Below are 18,914 nucleotides of genomic sequence, written 5' to 3'. Positions count from 1 at the left end.
CTTGTGCTTTTTATACCATATTTTGTATTTGTGTTTTTAGACTGTTGGTTGTTTTATTATGGTTTTAATTTTTTTGAACCGCCCAGAGAGCTTTGGCTATTGGGTGGTATAAAAATGTAATAAAATAAATAAATATCTCCTTCTGTGTGCAGGAAAAGTGACATGATAAAAATGGCCCCTGAGTGGGCAATGTGGTCTTTGCTTCCATCCTCATTTTCCTCTGGGCAGAAAGAGGAAGTCATGAGGGACAAAAGCAGTGGTGGTGAAGTGACGATAAGGAAACACGATTTTCTCCATGTGATGACGTTCTGGATCTAGACTTAAACTGTTCAATAAAAGTTATTGCCTCACTTGTTTTTTTTTTTTTCCTTAAACAATTCTGTTTACCATTGGCTTTTTCATATTGCTGAATTATATAGCATTTCATTATTGGAGAATATGTGGTTAAGGAAGTACATGTAACACTTGCTTTCTGCTTTCTGCTCAGCATGTGACAGTTACCATTGGGGACCCCACTGCACTAGTCGCTGCCAATGCAAAAATGGAGCCTTGTGTAACCCCATCACTGGAGCCTGCCACTGTGCTGCTGGATTCAAGGGATGGCGCTGTGAGGAACACTGTGACCAAGGAACATATGGAAATGATTGCCACCAGAAATGCCAGTGTCAGAATGGAGCCACTTGTGATCATGTGACTGGAGAATGCAGATGCCCTCCTGGATACACTGGAGCATTGTATGCAACAGTTGTGTTTATTATGTGTGGAGTATCAGCAGATTTCACAATTGTCTTTCCCTTCTTAAAGGCTTATCTCTTCCTGGGAAATTGCCCCCATATTTGTCCTTTATCTGCTTTCATGATTTTAGATGGCTCTCATCCAAATGCATATTAAACACACTGCAGTTAATGGAAGTTGTTCCCAAAGCAGAAGATATTCACAATTGGCAAGATGATATCTTTTGCTGGAACAATCTGACAGATGACCACTATGGCAACTCACACTAACAAACATTTTAACAAGGCACCTCCAAAAGACAAAAGGAAATATTGATCAGGAAATATTCAATCTCTACATCAGGTCTTAACATTTTCCATAACATACAGTCAACATTTTGCAAACGCTTCTGTAAGTAGGTGATGAGGGTTTAAAAATTAGCTAATGTAATGAATTAAGATTGAATTAGGGCAGAATTATCTGTGAGAAAGCAGCCATACTTTTGCAGTGCTTTAATTGTTAACGTAGGGACAATCTACCAGGAATTTTGTCTGCATATTTCATTGTACGTAATGGAGTTGTACTGCTTAAGCAGTGAAATTCTTGATAAAATGCTCCCTTTGTTTTTCCAGCTTAGTGATATTCTTCATGGTATATATTCTCTTACTGTTGGGAGCTTTCTGTTTTGCATTCTTAAATTGAAAAATGATGTGGCACATTAAAATTCTATAGAAATTCTAAGATATTTATAAGTAACATCTGATTTAATACTTTTCTTTTTTTTAAGCTGTGAGGATCTCTGTCCCCCTGGCAAGCATGGTCCACAATGTGAAGAAAGATGTCCATGCCAGAATGGAGGAGTGTGTCATCATGTAACTGGGGAATGTGCCTGTCCACCTGGATGGATGGTAAATACACTTTTTACAAGAGCATGAACATCCACCACTATGGGCCTCTGCTGAAAGTTTAATTTGAATTACAGCCTGACATCAGGCATGAAAAGAGGAAATGTGTTAGCACACAATATCACCACAAGGGATCAAAACCAAACCATTACAAAAACATATGGTATTCAGGATCCACTTATTCAGAGGAACCTAGGCAGCCTTTTAGTGAACAGGAAGAGAAAATGAATGCTTTCTATCCCACACAGGATGAATCAGTTAAAACTCTACCAATGCACAGACTGGTATTTACTTAAATGTTTCTGTCCTGCTTTTCTAGCCATATATCTTCATGTTTGCATTGGATATATATTCTGCTGCTATTTTCCTAACCTTACATATTTTTTAAAGCCCAGAAAAAGAACAAAACAAAATTCCCTAAATATTTCATAAACCCATCCCAAATAGACGGGACCTTGCAGCTGCAGAGAGCATCTGGCAATATTTGGTAGACTGCCATGTGGAGGACATTGTTCCAAAATTAGGAAGCATCTTTGAAATAAGTCTCCCTTTTTACCTGCTGTTTTCTATTCAATGTATGAAGGGCATAATTAGAGAGGGAGAAAGAGAAGGGGTGGGTGGTACAGGAATCCAAGTTACAAAGTCTTTCAGAGGCCCAAATTCTCCTCTCTGGGTCAGTAGGTGGTGATTTGTGACCTGAGCTGTTTGTCCCTACCTGAGCTGTTGTCTGTGTTTCATTTAACCATCCTTTTCTGGAAAGCACCTTCACTTAAGCAATGGGTCTGAGCAGGCTCTGTGCACCAGATCTATTTTAAACTCAATCCCAAAGCATGTTAAAAACAAATTTATAACATAAAAAAGATTCTGACATAATGGAAACCTTGTTTTGTTTCAGCAATGTTAACACTTTGCACTAGCTTGTGTGCAGAAACAAAGAAGAGTTATGTTTAAATATCTAAATATTTACTGTTGCTTAGAAATGAAATCTAGGATTAGATTTATTTTACAGGATGAAAATTCCAATAAAATAACAGCCTAACACTTATGGCCAGACATACATTGTATTGCACACTAAAAAAAAAAATCCACCCTGGCATTTTTAAGAAGTGTACAAGCTGTCTGATATAAGAACATGTTAATCTCCTTGCTTTCTTCAAATCCACTTTATCTGCCCCCTTCACAGATGCACTCCCATACATAAAACTATGATTGTGTTTCCAAACAGGGCACAGTCTGTGGTCAGCCTTGTCCTGAAGGACGCTATGGAAAAAACTGCTCCCAAGAATGTCAGTGCCACAATGGAGGGACCTGTGACTTAGCAACAGGTCAATGTCACTGCAGCCCAGGATACATAGGTGAACGGTAAGAAGATATCGCTTCAACAAGTTGTACCACTGCTATTGTAGAAAAGTGACGATGAAGGAAAATTTAAAAAGGGGATGTAAAATTATAATGAATTTATTAATATTCAGTTCACGCCAATCCACATGCTTGTCGAGACTCTCAGAGAATTCTAAAAGCTTAGTGAGACAGGACTTACCTTTGCAGAAGCCTTGTTGATTCTCTTCTTCAGCAAGACTTGCCCTTCTATGTTCATGAAATTTTTATTTTTAATAATCCTTTCCACCAATTTAAGCTGACTGCCCAGTACTTTACTGCAGGCCCTCATATTCCATTCAAAAAAATCCCCTTGTTCTCAGATATGAAGACTGATCTTAGAAAGTTATATATTTTTGTAGGAAGATCAGCAATTTCACATTGACATTCTTTAAGAACTCAGGGGGATACATCACCAGGCCCCGATTATTTGCTTATTTTTATTTTTTCGATTAAGTCTAAAACTTCATCTCTTGCCATTACTATTTGCTCAGTTCTTCAGACTTCCTAAAAAAACTTAGCTCAGGCACAGGTACCTACCCTACATCTTCCACTGTGAAGATGCAAATAATTAATTCAACTTCTCTGCAATTTTCTTATTGCACAACTTTAATTCCCTTGTCCAACAGTCCAACCACCTGCCTAACTGATTTTCTGTGTACAAGCTAATGTTTATTTTTAATGTTATTCAATGTTTTTAACAATACGCTCCTCAAATTCCTTTTGTGCACCCTATTGTGTGTTCGCATTTCTTTTACTAAAGTTTGAGCTCCTTTTTGTTCTCTTTATTTCTATTTTCTGAAGGAAGTCTTTTTGCCTCTAATACCTTCCTTGTTGACCATGCTGGCATCTTCTTGGACTTGATGATAACTTCCCTGATCCCCTGAGCTTTTATTATAGCAGCTTTAAATAAGAGAGATTTGACCCACTTGACTTTCCCTTTCAACTTTACAAACAGCCCCTCATTTTTTAGAAGTTTCCCTTTTCAAAGTCAAAGGTGACTGCGTTGGATTTCTTTGGTCATTGTCTACTTACATATATATTGAAATTGATAGCACTATGGGCAGTGTTTCCGATCAGTTCAGCAAGGCTGGATCTACACCAAGTAGGATATGACACTTTGAAAACAGTTTGAAAAACTGTATATGGAGTGTGTCCTGTACCCCAAGAGTTGTCACTACTGTTATGAACTGTTTTAAAGCAGTAGTGTAGATCCTGCCCAAATCTCATCACAGGTTTTTTTTTGCCAAAGGGCTGTCTCCCTCAGGTCAGTTCCATGACCAAATGTAGGATATCTAGAAATGTTTGTCTGTGAAGAAACCTCTTTGACTGGGTGAGAGTAACTGAAATCATTACTTCAACTTTTATCCTTTGCATACCTCCCTGATTTTATTCTTTATCTGAGGATCACCCTGAGCATTTTGGTTAGTTGGGGCATAGTAATGTTCCCATTACTAAATTGCTTTTGGGCCTGCTATTGCCACCCTCGGTGACTCTGTGGAGGAGTTTATTTATTTATTTATTTATTTATTTATTTTATTACATTTAAGCTCTCTGGGCGGTTTACAACAATTAAAAATAGTAAACATTAAAAGTATACAAAATTTAAAAAAACATAAAAAAACCCTTTGAAATTTCTAGTTTCTTTCTTTCTAGGCCATCTTTCTTACAGAATGACAGAGTCCAGTATATCTTTCCCTCTCCTTTCTATATAGTTTGTACCCAAAGATGACAATAGCCTACTGGTAATCTCAGTTCTACCAGCTTTCAGAATTCAGTGATATCTGTGTTTCAAACTTAGCACTCCAATTCTCTTATCTTGGTTTGGAGATGTCTATCATTAGCAAATAAAAATGTATACATGGTGTCCCTCTGCAAATTTCTTTGGCATGTGCATTTTGCCTTATGACCCATTGGCCTTTTTGTCTGGCAGTCATGTTCCACCATACACTCTAGTTCTACTTCATCTCCATTTGGACAATCAGACGCAATCTCTTGACCCCTTGGGATGATTCATCCTTAACCGGATGCCCCCAGCTCCTGTTGGCTTTCCCCTGCCCATGGGTTAGTTTAAAAGTGCTCTGTCACATTTTTTTATTTTAAGCTGCAACACTCAGGTTCCATTTCAGGTCAAGTGGAACCCATTCCTTTTGTACAGGCCCAGCTTGTCCAAAACCGCTCCCCAATGCCTAACATATCCAGTATAGCTAGAGTGACTAGGTACAAAAGAGGGCAGGGCTCCTGCAGCTTTAATTGTTGTGATGAACACGAATTTCACCAGGTGCTGCATGCATACAAATTTCACCTGCTGAAATTCCCTTTTCAATAGAACTGTTAAAGATACAGGACCCCTATCCTCCTTTCCATATGGTAACCTTGTTCCTATCAGTATTTGACCAGGATACTACATCCCATTTCCACTCCCATCTGGTCTTCTGTTTCCCCCAACAACATCTTGGAGAACAGTTTCTCTAACAGCCCCACAGCTGTGAAGGAGAATATAATAGAGTCCTAGATGCTCCAGTAGGCCATGGAGTTAGATTATGTGTCATAATTCCTCTTTTTTCTTAACCCTAATTTATATTCCTCTTTTTACTTTTACCTGTTCTGGAACCTAATAAGAATCTTATTTGGGACCAACAGACTTTCTTTCACCTTTACCCTAGAATATGTGCAGGGTGTCCAATGCAGTTTAAAACCCTAGCGTGTGTGGGTAGAGGAACTTTAACCCTCACTATATTCACAATCCAGATCAGGGACCCTACACCTATGATTTCTTTTGAAAAATAGTGATCAATTTGCTTTAGGGATCACTGTTTTGCAATGGAAATTGCAGGCACAGAGGGGAAAGATCTGAGTTGCCATAGTGGGGAAAAGGGTTAAAGGTCTCCTACTTTCCCACATTACATACTTGGGTCCTTATCTGGATTGTGATCCCTGCATCTACTCTTGAGTAAAAATAAAGAAAGATTTAGCTACTACACACGTCTTTAAAGTAAAATCTGTTTTGGCCCTCTGTTTCAAAGCTATTAGGTTTTCAGCTAACTGAAAATTGGTATCTGCTGCCTTTCTCTGAGTAGTAAAAACGCTGTGCTTTCCATTTAAATTTTTTATCAAATCTTGCATACTGTCTGTGTTGTTTGAAAAGAATGTGTAGCAGCTGTCCTTAACCCTGGCCTCTTTTACTAACCCTCAATTATGTCTGAATAACTGTGTTTTATGGTATAAAGAGCAAAGACTATTGGCACAGGCTTTCCTGGTGTATTCTTGTTTCAACTGCCACAGGAAATATCACATTATGCAAGTTTATTCATTCTGGATTGGATCCTGAAGTGAAGGCATGTCTCTTAAGAGGATAAATGGCTTATAGCATGATAGTTCCTATGGTGCTTTGTGCAATATGTAATTGGTTGAGAGTCATGTCAAAATTACATACCAGAATTGTGATAGAGTTTTGGAAGGTCTACTCAGATGTGGCTTACAGGACAGGGGTTCTCCAGCCCAGTTTTAAATGGAGATACCAAGGATTGAACCTGGGATCCTAAGCATGCAAAGCCTGTTGTCTATCACTCATCTATGTGCCTTTTCCATTGTAAACCTTAATTGAATAGGTTTTGCTCATACACTTTTTTTTAGAATCTGACCATTTGCTACATTTGGAGTTAGAAAGGAATTTTCTCCTAGATCGGTTTTCTTGAGCCATCTGCAGCTGTGTTGCTTTCTCCTGTCGCTTGGTTCCATTGCTTGAGGCTCCTAGAACTATTTTCTTTAGAAACCCCTTTCTGTGACACACCATCTTCTGTTTGCACACTTCTGGCCTGGATTATCTATGGTGGGCATAGCATTGCCTTGTATTGAAGGGTCAAACTATTTGAAATACTGTGAATAAAAAGAATGTAAGTGGAATGGAAATAAAACTTAAATAATATCACAATGTGACCACAGTCCTCAACTGCTTTACTGAGGCTTCAAATATGGCTTATGCTACCAAATCTCATTGAGAAACACACACAAAAATCCTTTATGTATTGGATTTGGAAGATTGGATAATTTTCTAGTTAAACCACCTGAGCCCCCACCTTTTCATCAATTTAAAAACTAGTCTTGTCAGTACCAAGTCTTCCAAAAATGCTGGCTGGTCTTTGAATGATGGATATTTTACTGTAGTGGGATAACTTCAGGCAAATTGTCTTTAAAAAGCTTAACTGTTGATTTAAATAGAAACAACAATCTCTTAGCATTTATCCTAGTCTATTATTAAGCAGTCCTTTTGCAGAGATTTGTTTTCTTCCTCTTGATTGTTTATATTTGGCAGAATACAATTCTTTAACTGTCTCAGTTAGTGAACTAAACATTTCCCCTCCCTTCTTTTGACCTGAATCAGGCCAAAAGACCATTGACCTGAATCATTTTAAAGGTGTTTTGCAGCATGCAACAAGGTCTACTTCACTCCCTTCGCATTCATGCAGTAGTTGATATCTATGCTTGAGAACATCTCCTGTATTTCTTTAGCAATTATTTTCTCATGCTGACAAGCTTATGCATTTGCCTGTTTACATCTGGATTTACTCTGGTTAGCACATAACAGCAATTTGTGGGTTATTTAACCCACAACTGCCAAAATCTAGCAGGAATGAGTGCACTGTCCCTGATACATTTCTCACTTCTGCTTTCATTTAACAACCTACTATAGCTCCATTCATAGGTTGTTAGTATGACATCTGAACCTGGATACTACCACAAGATGTAGTGATGGCCACCAATTTGGATGGCCTTAAATGGGGGTTGGATAAATTCCTGGAGGCGAAGCCTATCAATGGCTACAAGCCCTGACAGTTGTGTGCTATCTCCAGTATTTGAGGCCTGGGTGCACCAGTTGCTGGGGAACATGGGTGGGAGGGTGCTGTTGCACCATGTCCTACTTGTTCATCTCTGGCAGATGGCTGGTTGGCCACTGTGTGAACAGAGTGCTGGACTAGATGGACTCTTGGGGCCTTGCTAGACCTGCCGGCTTACGCCGGCAGGGAGGCGGGGCCAAGGCGCGCTGAAGTTAGCGTGCCTCCCCCAGGCTACCACGCGCACGACGCACAGGGACATCGCGTCCCTGCGGCGTCCGCCATTTTTTTAAAATTTTAAAGGGGCCGGGTGCGGCCTGAAGATTCCGGAGAGGTAAGTGGGGTTTTTTTGGTTTTTTTTACCGGGGGGGGGGGGGGCGAAGGCTGGGAGGGTGGGTGCCAGGGTGGGTGGCACAGGGGGAGGGTGGGTGCGATCGTGCCGCGCGCCGCCCGAGCCCGGGCAATGCCTGGCATGGGGTGGCATTGCAATACCGCCCCATGCCAGGCATTGCCCGGGCGGCGTGCAGCGCGATCGCACTCGCCCTCTCCCCGTGCCACCCACCCTGGCACCCACCCTCCCAGCCTTCGCTCCCCCCGCCGATGGGCACAGCGCTCCTATAGGCGCTGTGCCAGGTCCGCGGCTTTTCGTGGCTCATCGCGAGTCATGCGGAAGTCCCTAGACGTTCCTCAACTCCGGCCTGAGGCCGGAGCTGGGGAAAAGGCGCGCCATAAGCGAATTCGCTTATGGCGCGTTGGAGGAGGCCTCAGTGCGGCCTGTCTCCAGATTCCCCTGTGCGTCATCTGGACGCACAGCAGGGAAGCCGGGACAGAAGGCGCACTAAGGCCTCGTCTAGGAGGTCTGATCCCTCGGTCTGATCCAGCATGGCTCTTCTTATGTTCTTATGGATTGTTTAGGGATTAACCCAACAAGAAACCATGTAGCAACTCTGCTTTTTTAACTCCTAAACAACCCAGAGTGTTCAGGTTTGAATATCATGATAACCTACGATTGGAACAATCATAGGTTGTTAATGGAAAGCAGAAGCAATGAGTGCACCCGAGGCTTCAAGCTCACTTGCTCCAACTCATGCCTGACAACTCATGGGTTAAACATGCAAACTGGAGAGAAAACTTGACTGGGGACTTTTATTTTATTTTTTTAACAAAAGATCTGTGCATTGGGCCTTTTCAGTACTGGGCTCATGCCTCTGGAATTATCTTCTTCAGTGGGCCTTGAATATTTATTTTACTTCATAAGACCTTATTTGAGTGAGTTTATGATGACTAATGATGTTTTAACTGGTATGTTTTTTAAATGATGTTTTATTGTGATTTTAATGCATATTTAAGTAAGACATCTTAAGAGGAAAAGTCAGTATATAAATACTCTAAATAAATACATTAATAGCTCTCAGACATCACCAAAGTAATGACCTAACTCATTGCATTATAGAGTTCAGACATCAGTTTCATAGGATGAGGCAGTAGGGTCATGATTTCATCTTTTTCTTCCTGACTGTTTCAACAGGTGTCAGGACGAATGTCCAGTAGGAACTTTCGGAGTAAAATGTGCAGAGACCTGCCAATGCATGAATGGTGGAAAGTGCTATCACATTAGTGGTGCATGTCTTTGTGAGCCAGGATTTACAGGAGAACACTGTGAAACAAGGCTGTGCAACGAAGGTGTCTACGGTATCAAATGTGACAAAAGATGTCCCTGTCATTTGCCAAATACTCACAGGTAAACTTCTAAAAATTTTGACATCCTTGTTCTGAACTGTTTCACCAGCAGCGTTTGGGGCGACTTTGGGTATTCGGGTAATCCTGCAGAAAGATCTAGAGTGAGGACTGATAAGATAATGAAGAGGTATCTGTTGCTTCCCTGATGTCTTGAGATGACAATAGTGGTAGCTGAGTTCATACCTTCAGAGGACCTTGGGCTCTGGCTACTATAACGGCCAGTTCTTGAAAAGAGGTTGATTTTGCAGTGCATTCCTTGTAGTGCAAGAAGCTCCAAGATTTTAGATTTCATGTACATAAGAGTGGAAGTATACATGAGTTGTACATTTCCACATGATAGTTTAAATGTATGTGAAATGTATGTAAAAGTGAAAGCCTTTATTTTATTTTCTGAATATCAATTCCCCTTGCACTGATTTGGAAGATGTTATTCATGCTTCCCCAATATTTATGTAGTTACTTGATCTAGGTTGGAATTGGGAATAAGTGGAACAGTTTTATCACACACTTTTGTTAGAGTAAAAGAAAAGAAAATCACTGTATGCACAATAACCTGTGCATATACACGTTGCAGCAGGTCTTGCAAGACTGAAGCCAATCTTGAAGCTAATATGTAAGATATATTGTATGAAGATTTTTGAGTGAAAGACCTATGACAAGTATTCAAAGAGCTTATTTATTCTTAAACAGAACAATATATTATTAATTTTTTATAAGAATTGATGATTCAACTTAATTAGACAACTTCTAACATGGTTGCTGTTGCACAAAATGGCAACAAAATTTTAATAGAAATATCTCCACCATTCTGTGGTATCATTATAGGCAGGGATTGTATATTTAAAAGTTCTGATTGCTTGTTATGTTCATTGATTGACTTGGGAGCCAGCTGCATTTCTTTATCATTTTCATTACAATGCCTGTTCATTGGTGTACTTTCTGTTTTTTCTATGTGTTGTGGCTAAAAAAAAAATGTGGGCAAAGGTAAAACAGTAAATAATGGCTTTAGGGTTGGGAATGTACTACCAATCCCTTGCACCTTGTTTTTATTGAATGCTATATGGATGACTTATTAGTTAATCTCTTAGAAAATTAACTAAAATTTGTGTAAACATTTTACATCAACAAGAATGTACAACATAGCACTGTATAGTATTTCTGATATTTCAAGGATTATGCTTGATTCATGTTCAACACAGCTGTTCCTTCATTTATATCACTGGAAGACAGCTTGTGGCTGAGTCAAACAAACAAAAAAAAGGTTAGATGTAAACAGAAGCATATGACTACTTTTGAATATGTTTTTTACATTTCCCATTTCTGTGACAAATTGAGAGGACTTAACAAATATGAAAGCGTGGGAGCATCTGTTTATTTACTTTACAAGTTAGTTTGGAAGAGCAAATCGCTGAGTTGGTACTTCAGAAGAAAAACAAAAAATTTAAGATATGCCTGGACATATCTAAAATGTAGTCACATACCTCCTAAATCAAAAGGTACTACCTCTATGTCAACTGTGCTTTATCATATGTCAAAGGGGGCAATTCTATGCATGTTTAGACTGAAAAAATGTATCTTCAACTCTTAACATTCCCCAGCCAGCATGGAGTTGTAGGATTTTTTTTAAAATAAACATGCATAGGATTGTACCCTTTGCTGATTCAGCTATTCCTCCTTTCCATCACTTGCCCTTCTCAGTGATTCAGTGATCCCTTGCACTGAAAACAGAAAAATGTGTCTGTGATAATGAAAGTTAAACCATATGAAAAATTGGCAGTGAAGTTGTGGTTTAGGTTTTGATATTCCTAAGCTGTAATTTTCCAAATTCAGCAACCAAGTCCTTTCCCCTTGCCTCATACAAATTAATGGAGTGGGATGTAAAAAGTTTGTGGCAGGAAAGCAAGTATCTTCCTTTCAACATTTTGCCAACTGCAACCATACAAAACCTCAATTTTTGTAAAGAAGAAAAGAAAAATGTATTCTCCCTAAATGTGCTGTGGTCACAGTTGCAGAAATATCCACTTCAATGGTTTGAAAGTATCCAGCTTATCTAGAAAGCTCTTAGATTTGTGATCTGGATATTAGACTTGCCACTTCTGAAAAGGCTATAGGTGTTTAATGTCTCTGCATAATTTGTTGCTGGCTGGGCAATATTTCATTTGATTAATTGCAGATTTAAATACTAATTTGATATTCTCAATGCAAGCAGATTGTCTAAGATACGAACTTAAAAAGAGATAAGTATGTGCAGCATCCCTTAATATCTTTGTTACGTAGGCATCTCCAATTAAATTAACTACAAGAACCATCAAAAGCTTCCAAAATGTTTCTCGTTACTTCATAATTACAAATGACAGAATACTATTTTTGGTGTCAATCAATGTATGTGGAAGTATGGCTTCCTAACTCTTACTATGGGAGGCAACAGGGGTACAGAATACCAATAGCTCAATTGGCTTCATAGTAAGAGGGTAATTCCTTAAAGAGATTGTACTTTTTACTGTAATTTCTGGGTGCACTGATTTATTATTATGCAATAAAGGTGTACAAAATAATCAAAGTCTGAGAAATATAAAATTGCACATTCTCACCTGAATGGTACAGTGTTATTGTACCAACTAGGAATGCAGATTTCAGATTATCCCGATTATATAGTTTATTGTTTAATATTTTAAATAACAAAATAATAACATCAAATAATTGAACAGTTTTAATTTGCAGTTTTAATATTTCTTTTTACTCTTTATTCCTATGCAAATAAATAAATAAAAATAAATATGCTTTATTCTACCTTCCCAACTATTTAAAAATATGAAACAAGAATGTATCAGAGTAACGTCTTCCCTTCCTAGAATTGATTTGAAAACATGCTTTATACATACATATGCATTATATATTATGTTACCTTTGCAAGAAAACCAATGTCTTTTGTGGGGTGGGACTGACTGCATTTTAATAACAGTGATAAAAAAATTGAAAATAGTAAGGAGCTGCATTGACACAGATGAGCAAGGAATTTTAAACAGAGGGGTTCTTTTTAAATCACTGAAGGAAAGCAGTAATCTGTCATAGTTTATTTAATGTGTCTGGACTTGGGTACATTTTTTTAAATTTCAGAATGCCTTAGGGAATATTACTTCAATCAGTGATCAGAGCCTATCTTTAAACAGGCTGCCTATTGTAAACATAATTGATCTGGATCTTAAAGCTTCCCTTTGGTGAGAGTTAAGCTAAATGCTTTGTTTGCCAGAGTACCACAGAGTACCCCTTTGTGTCCACTTCCCGGCACATATATCTTAGCACAGCTGATGGTGTCCATTTGTTACAAGCTAACAGCTGTGTGGCTAGCCGTTGAATGAAGCTGCTGTTTGCAGGTAGAGACAGCTGGTCTGTCACTAGGTATGGAAACTACAGGCTGTCCATATTCTCCAAGGTTGCAAGAGTACCCCTGACCTTTCCCCTGCAAAAAAGGATTTGGCATCACTTCTAGGAAAGAAAACAGTTGTAGACTAAAGCACCATTTTGTGGGGAAATCCCCATTGCACATTAAATGCAAAGGCACATTTATCATCATATCTAATTTGGCCTCGAGTGTCATGTCAATTCACAAAGATTCTCATGAATGTATCATAAAGCAGTATATTTCAATATGGTCTTCAAAATAAATCAAAACACAAATTATGACCATGATCTCAATGGTAGTAAATTTTGTCTTGATGTTAACAATTGATTCATCATCAATTATTCTTGGTTTTTTTTACTTGATTCAAAAGAATGTCATAATGATTGTTTATGTGAATTACTTTTGCCACAGCCCATTGCAAAAGTTAATTATAATCACATTCATATATATTTTAAATCATTTAAGGCATAAAATAGAGTGTCTATATATTGTTATTAAGCAGTATAGTATTCCAATATGTGTTCCTATACCCCTACCCCCATAAATGCATTTTTAAAGAAATCCTCTATGTTAAATCCCTTTATAATGTGTCTGTAACAGTATTTTCCTGCATTGGGGGCTCTTGGTGTCCTATTTAGCTCCAAATGTTTTATTCCTTTTATCCCTTTGTGGCAGCTGTCATCCAATGTCTGGAGAATGCTCGTGCAAGCCCGGCTGGTCTGGACTCTACTGTAATGAGACATGTTCCCCAGGATTCTATGGTGAATCTTGTCAACAGATCTGCAGTTGCCAAAATGGTGCTGATTGTGATAGCGTGACTGGAAAATGCATCTGTGCCCCAGGATTTAAGGTAATAATTTTGGCTCTTACTGACTATTTCAACAGTTATCAGTCCTTCTAGTGATAACTAATGAGATGCAAATAAACTGAACACTTGGGGGGAGGGGATCAAGTATTTTTTTTTAAAAAAAAAAGTTTTAAGCTCACATCTACAGATAATGAAATTTAATAAGTAGATCTTCAAAAACTCACCTTTCCTGTATAGGAGAGTAAGAAGAATGGAAACCAACTAATGAATATAATGAAAACAGTGGAGAAAAAGTTTAAGAGACTTCTGATCCAGAGATTTAAGTCATGGTGTTGCATAATAGTCACTATAAATAAAGCACAAATGGACGATCCACTTCTCATGGGTCATTGTGGCCCACAGGTGCCCTCTTGCAGCCGTCAAAACAGCCCACTGATCAGCTGTTCAGGCTTAAAGGCTTAACAAGGGTGAATTCATTACATGTACATTCAAATATGCATCCTATCGAAAGCAATGGGCAGCACCTGAATTTGGATGTGCATCATGCTGTGCATCAAATATTAACCTGCAGTTCATAAAAACAAGGAAATCTGAGAAACTCCGTAGAGTTTCCGTGGATGTCAGTGGAAAGAAAGACACAGATTCCTATTCCAATTTATTATAGAGTAGAGGCAATTAAATCGCTTCCTTATTATATTTACACAATTCCAGAGTGACCTATTGAAAATCTAGAATGTTCTAAGGGCTTTTCATATAGTGCATTTTACCTTTTGGAAGAAGATCTCAGTAAGAAAGCAAGTGTATTTTATTTATATTTTATTTAATTATTTTATTTATTACATTTATATACCGCCCCATAGCCGAAGCTCTCTGAGCAGATTACAACAGTTAAAAGAAGGTAAACATTAAAAAGTATACAAAATTTTAAAAAATGATCAGAAACATAAAAACAACAGTATAAAAACAACAGTACCCATTTGGGGTCCATTAAAAACAAACTTAATGTTGTTAAATGCTGTTAAAATGCTGTTAAAATGTTAAAATGCATGGGAGAAGAGAAAAGTCTTGGCGCTGAAAAGATAACAACGTTGGCGCTAGGCGAGCCTCATTGGGGAGATCCTTCCACAGTCGGGGGGCCACCACCAAGAAGGCCCTCTCCCTTGTTGCCATACTCCGAGCTTCCCTCGGAGTAGGCACTCGGAGGAGGACCTTAGATATTGAGCGCAGTGTATGGGTAGGTTCACGTCGGGAGAGGTTTTCCATCAGGTATTGCGGTCCCAAGCCATGTAGGGCTTTATAGGTTAAAACCAGCACCTTGAATTGGGTTCGGAAACATATAGGCAGCCAATGCAAGCGGGCCAGGATCGGTGTTATATGCTCAAACCTCCCTGTTCCAGCTATCAACCTGGCCGCTGCATTTTGCACAAGCTGCATCTTCCGAACCGTCTTCAAAGGCTGCCCCATGTAGAGGGCATTTCAGTAATCTAATTTGGAGGTTACCAGAGTATGGACAACTGAAGCTAGGTTATCCCTGTCCAGATAGGGGTGTAGCTGGGCCACCAACTGGAGTTGGTAGAAAGCACTCCATGCCACCGAGGCCACTTGCCTCAAGTGATAGAGATGGTTCTAGGAGAACCCCCAAGCTACGAACCTGCTCCTTCAGGGGGAGTGAAACCCCATCCAGAACCAGTTGAACAGCCCCCCATCTGATCAGAAGAACCACCCACCAGCAGCATCTCAGTCTTGTCTGGATTGAGTTTCAGTTTATTAGCCCTCATCCAGTCCATTGTCGCAGCCAGGCCCTGGTTGTATCTACGCAACATGACTTTTTTTTTTGAGAGCAGATTATTTTTGGGTTTTTTTGCAATGAATATCCTGTGCTTAAGTAGTCACTAGGTGCAGATAATCACCTGCAGAGGCATGTAGGGAAAAAGTAACATATGAAGCAGCTCTGTAGTTTAAATTGAAATAATGGGTTAGGTGTTAAAGGTGTTAATGAAATTACTTTTCTTTCCCTGTCATTGCATTTCTGCTTATCATTTGTTAAACATGTATTAGGCTTCTGATTGTTCTATTGCTTGCCCACTTGGAACATATGGAGTAAAATGTTCATCTACATGCAACTGCAAAAATGAGGCCAACTGTTCCCCAGTGGATGGTTCTTGTACCTGCAAAGCAGGTGAGATAAATAATTTACCTCTTGTATTATAGAATTCATATGAACTATTTTTTAAAATTAGAATGGACCATTGAAACCTGGAAGAATGGGACACAAATTTAAGTGAATCACTAGCTAAACATTATGTATACAATACTACTTGTCCCTTCTAAAGTTTGAAAAGATGTTAAATATAAGCAAAAACACACACAGAGAGAATCTGTCTCTGGCATCTAAGCACCATTCTTGTGACTAACCTCTTCTCAAAAACCCAACAACAGTGATCTTATTATTCTGCAATACATTACAAGTACTGAGCAATGAGACCAAAAAAGGTAGCAGAATTAAAATATGGGATTCAATCACATAACAGGAATCTAACTCTTACCACAATTTCAGATTATACCTACATTTCCTAACAACAAACCAACAGAAAAGATGCATAAGATAACAACTGTAATCAGCACTAGGTTATATCAAATGCATTGGTTGTGGAAGTATATATTGACATCCTTTGACAACACACCTTTCCTAACCAAAGTACCTGTTTTTATAGCTATTAACTCTGGTTGTGAGACATATTCATCACAACACATGTGTACTGAATTGTATTGATTAGATTAAGTCAGTGAAATTATTTTTCCCTTTGCTGTAAGCAAAGTATAAAATTAGAAATCTATATTGCATTTGATTTAAATCTAGACTACTGATCACGTAAGATCGTTCAACTCACATTTTTTCTGAACTTTAACTTAAAACGGAAGTTTATGGACTGTTTTCAAAGGGAGACCCATGTATAATGTATTGCAGTAATCTAAATAAGAGGTTACCAGAGTTATATAGTTAAGAGGTTAACTTTACCTAATCTAGGCATACCTGCTGTCTCACCTAGATTTGATGAAAAGGTGTTCACATCTCTAGATAATCTCTCCCAGTAGGCCCAGGTAGATGTTTAGTAGGACTGGAGTTAAAGTAGAGTCCTGTAGAATCCCTTAGCATAACTGTCAAGTAGTAGACCAATAATATCAGCAGCATCTTCTGGAATTGGCCACCTAAGTAAGAGTAGAACCACTGCAACACCTAACCCACCTCCAAAACCCAACTCAGACAGTCTATCCAGTCCTAGGACACCATAGTTCATAGTATCAAAAGTTGCTGAGTAGTTCAAGAGAATCTACTAGGTTATACTCCTCTTGTTGCTTTCAGCAAAAGCCATCCCATAGAGTGACCAAGACAGTTTCAATTCCAAATCTAGATCTAAAGTCTGGTTGTTCTCACCCTTTCTCCACCTTCTGTTTGAGCTACATATGAGAGCAAACTAGATCTATTGACTGCAATTCTGCAAGGGTAGAGCATGCAAGTGAGGAGCTCTGAACCCTCCTCCTGCCCATGGCTGGCCATTCTTCAGGTTAATCTCCCAGGCACCTTCCCTTTAACTGGTTTAGCCTGGTAAGGGGCAAAACACTTTGGGAGCTTTCAGGGAGGTAAGGTGAGTCAGACTCTGCTTGCCATGTTAAATTGGACTAAAACCAGGATTCTACATGATTGCACCAGTTCTGGGTTTAAACAGATGGGCCATTGCATCTCATCAATCACTCAACAGTACTGTGTGTATGTTTCCTTTCTATTACAAATCTCTCCATTGCTCTGCAATCTCCCAGTCTGCCTGCACTTCCTGGTCTGAAAAAAAAAACCCTGTGGGAGGAATTACCTCATAATGTCTTTCCTTTGGCAGGTTGCTAGAGAGATGATTGTGCAATGGAAGACAGGACATTCATACACACTCCTCAGTCATCTCATAAATAAAGCAAAACCATGAGAATATCTCTGAAATTTCTTCTCTTTTGAACTTCTTTTTGAATGTAATTTCTTTTCTAGCAAAATGAATGAGAATAGTTGAAACAAATGAAGGAGACATTTTTGGCACAACACTAGATAAAACCCAATTAACCCAATCTTATTTGAGTTATAAAATGTCCTCCTATCAGAGCAGATCTTAGAATGATATGCATGGAGGGGGTGGGTGTTCAGAGAAGTCTCCAGGTCATCGCTGAGAATGCACACACTGCCTGTTGTTGGCATTTAGTTAAGTTCTGACTGTATTGCTCTCCATACTGGATAAATTTCAAAATTAGAAGTACCCTGAAAAGAAGCATTTTGTATTTATTGTGTCAGGTTGGCATGGAGTGGACTGCTCTATCAACTGCCCTAGTGGGACATGGGGTCTTGGCTGTAATTTAACGTGCCAGTGTCTTAATGGAGGAGCTTGTAATACTCTAGATGGAACTTGCACCTGTGCTCCAGGATGGAGAGGAGAAAAATGTGAACACCCTTGTCAGGTAATTAAACATAATCCACTACAACATGGGTTTTTGGGACATAATGATAACACAGATATAAATGTTTGCTGAATTTAAGATGTTATATTATTTCAATAAAACTTGGTACACATTTTATCACTAGTATCACAATGTGCATTTGGTAGTGTACTACTTTGTTTGTGTTAAAATTACCTTTACCAGAATATCTTTGAGAGAATTTCTTATTCTCAAATCGGATTACATAGTCAGAAAATGCTTCCTTTTAATCTATTCTCCTTTATGTTAAAATGGATTACAAAGATAAACTTGAAGTCTCCTGTTCTTTAGTCATATGCTATGTTGTTCTGCTTTAGAAATGAAAGATAGAGCTGGGTGACTAATCCTTAAGCTGTGCTATAGATATATAGGTGTGAATGTCAAATAGCAGGAAATGAATCGTATTTTGAACTACATTTCAGATTTTAGCGTTACTGTGACCATTTTTAGCTCTAGAATTTAGATCTTCCTGGGATTTTCTTATGGCCATAGAAATTAAAGTAGTTAATGTGCCATTAACTACTTTTCTGTGGTCTCTAATCCCATTCCTGAAATTAAATTATGGTTGTACTTTTGTTGTGATGAGAGAGCAATTCTAATAGTAGTCTACGATGAAT

General features: G+C 38.7%; 1 protein-coding gene across 1 annotated transcript in view; it reads left to right on the top strand.

The window, feature by feature from the left end:
* The window catches only part of MEGF10 (multiple EGF like domains 10), a 120,149-nt gene that overhangs the window by 63,010 nt on the left and 38,225 nt on the right, over positions 1-18,914 (top strand). The window contains exons 6-12 of the mRNA XM_063129466.1: positions 488-734; positions 1,502-1,622; positions 2,845-2,981; positions 9,360-9,572; positions 13,650-13,824; positions 15,841-15,961; positions 18,116-18,279. Coding sequence (XP_062985536.1) covers positions 488-734; positions 1,502-1,622; positions 2,845-2,981; positions 9,360-9,572; positions 13,650-13,824; positions 15,841-15,961; positions 18,116-18,279 — 1,178 coding nt within the window. The remainder of the gene's footprint in view (positions 1-487; positions 735-1,501; positions 1,623-2,844; positions 2,982-9,359; positions 9,573-13,649; positions 13,825-15,840; positions 15,962-18,115; positions 18,280-18,914) is intronic.

The sequence above is a fragment of the Elgaria multicarinata genome, chromosome 6 (assembly GCF_023053635.1).
Source record: "Elgaria multicarinata webbii isolate HBS135686 ecotype San Diego chromosome 6, rElgMul1.1.pri, whole genome shotgun sequence".
Classification (NCBI taxonomy): Eukaryota; Metazoa; Chordata; class Lepidosauria; order Squamata; family Anguidae; genus Elgaria; species Elgaria multicarinata.
Note: the sequence above shows the minus strand (reverse complement) of the source record. Positions and strands in the feature narration are given on the sequence as shown.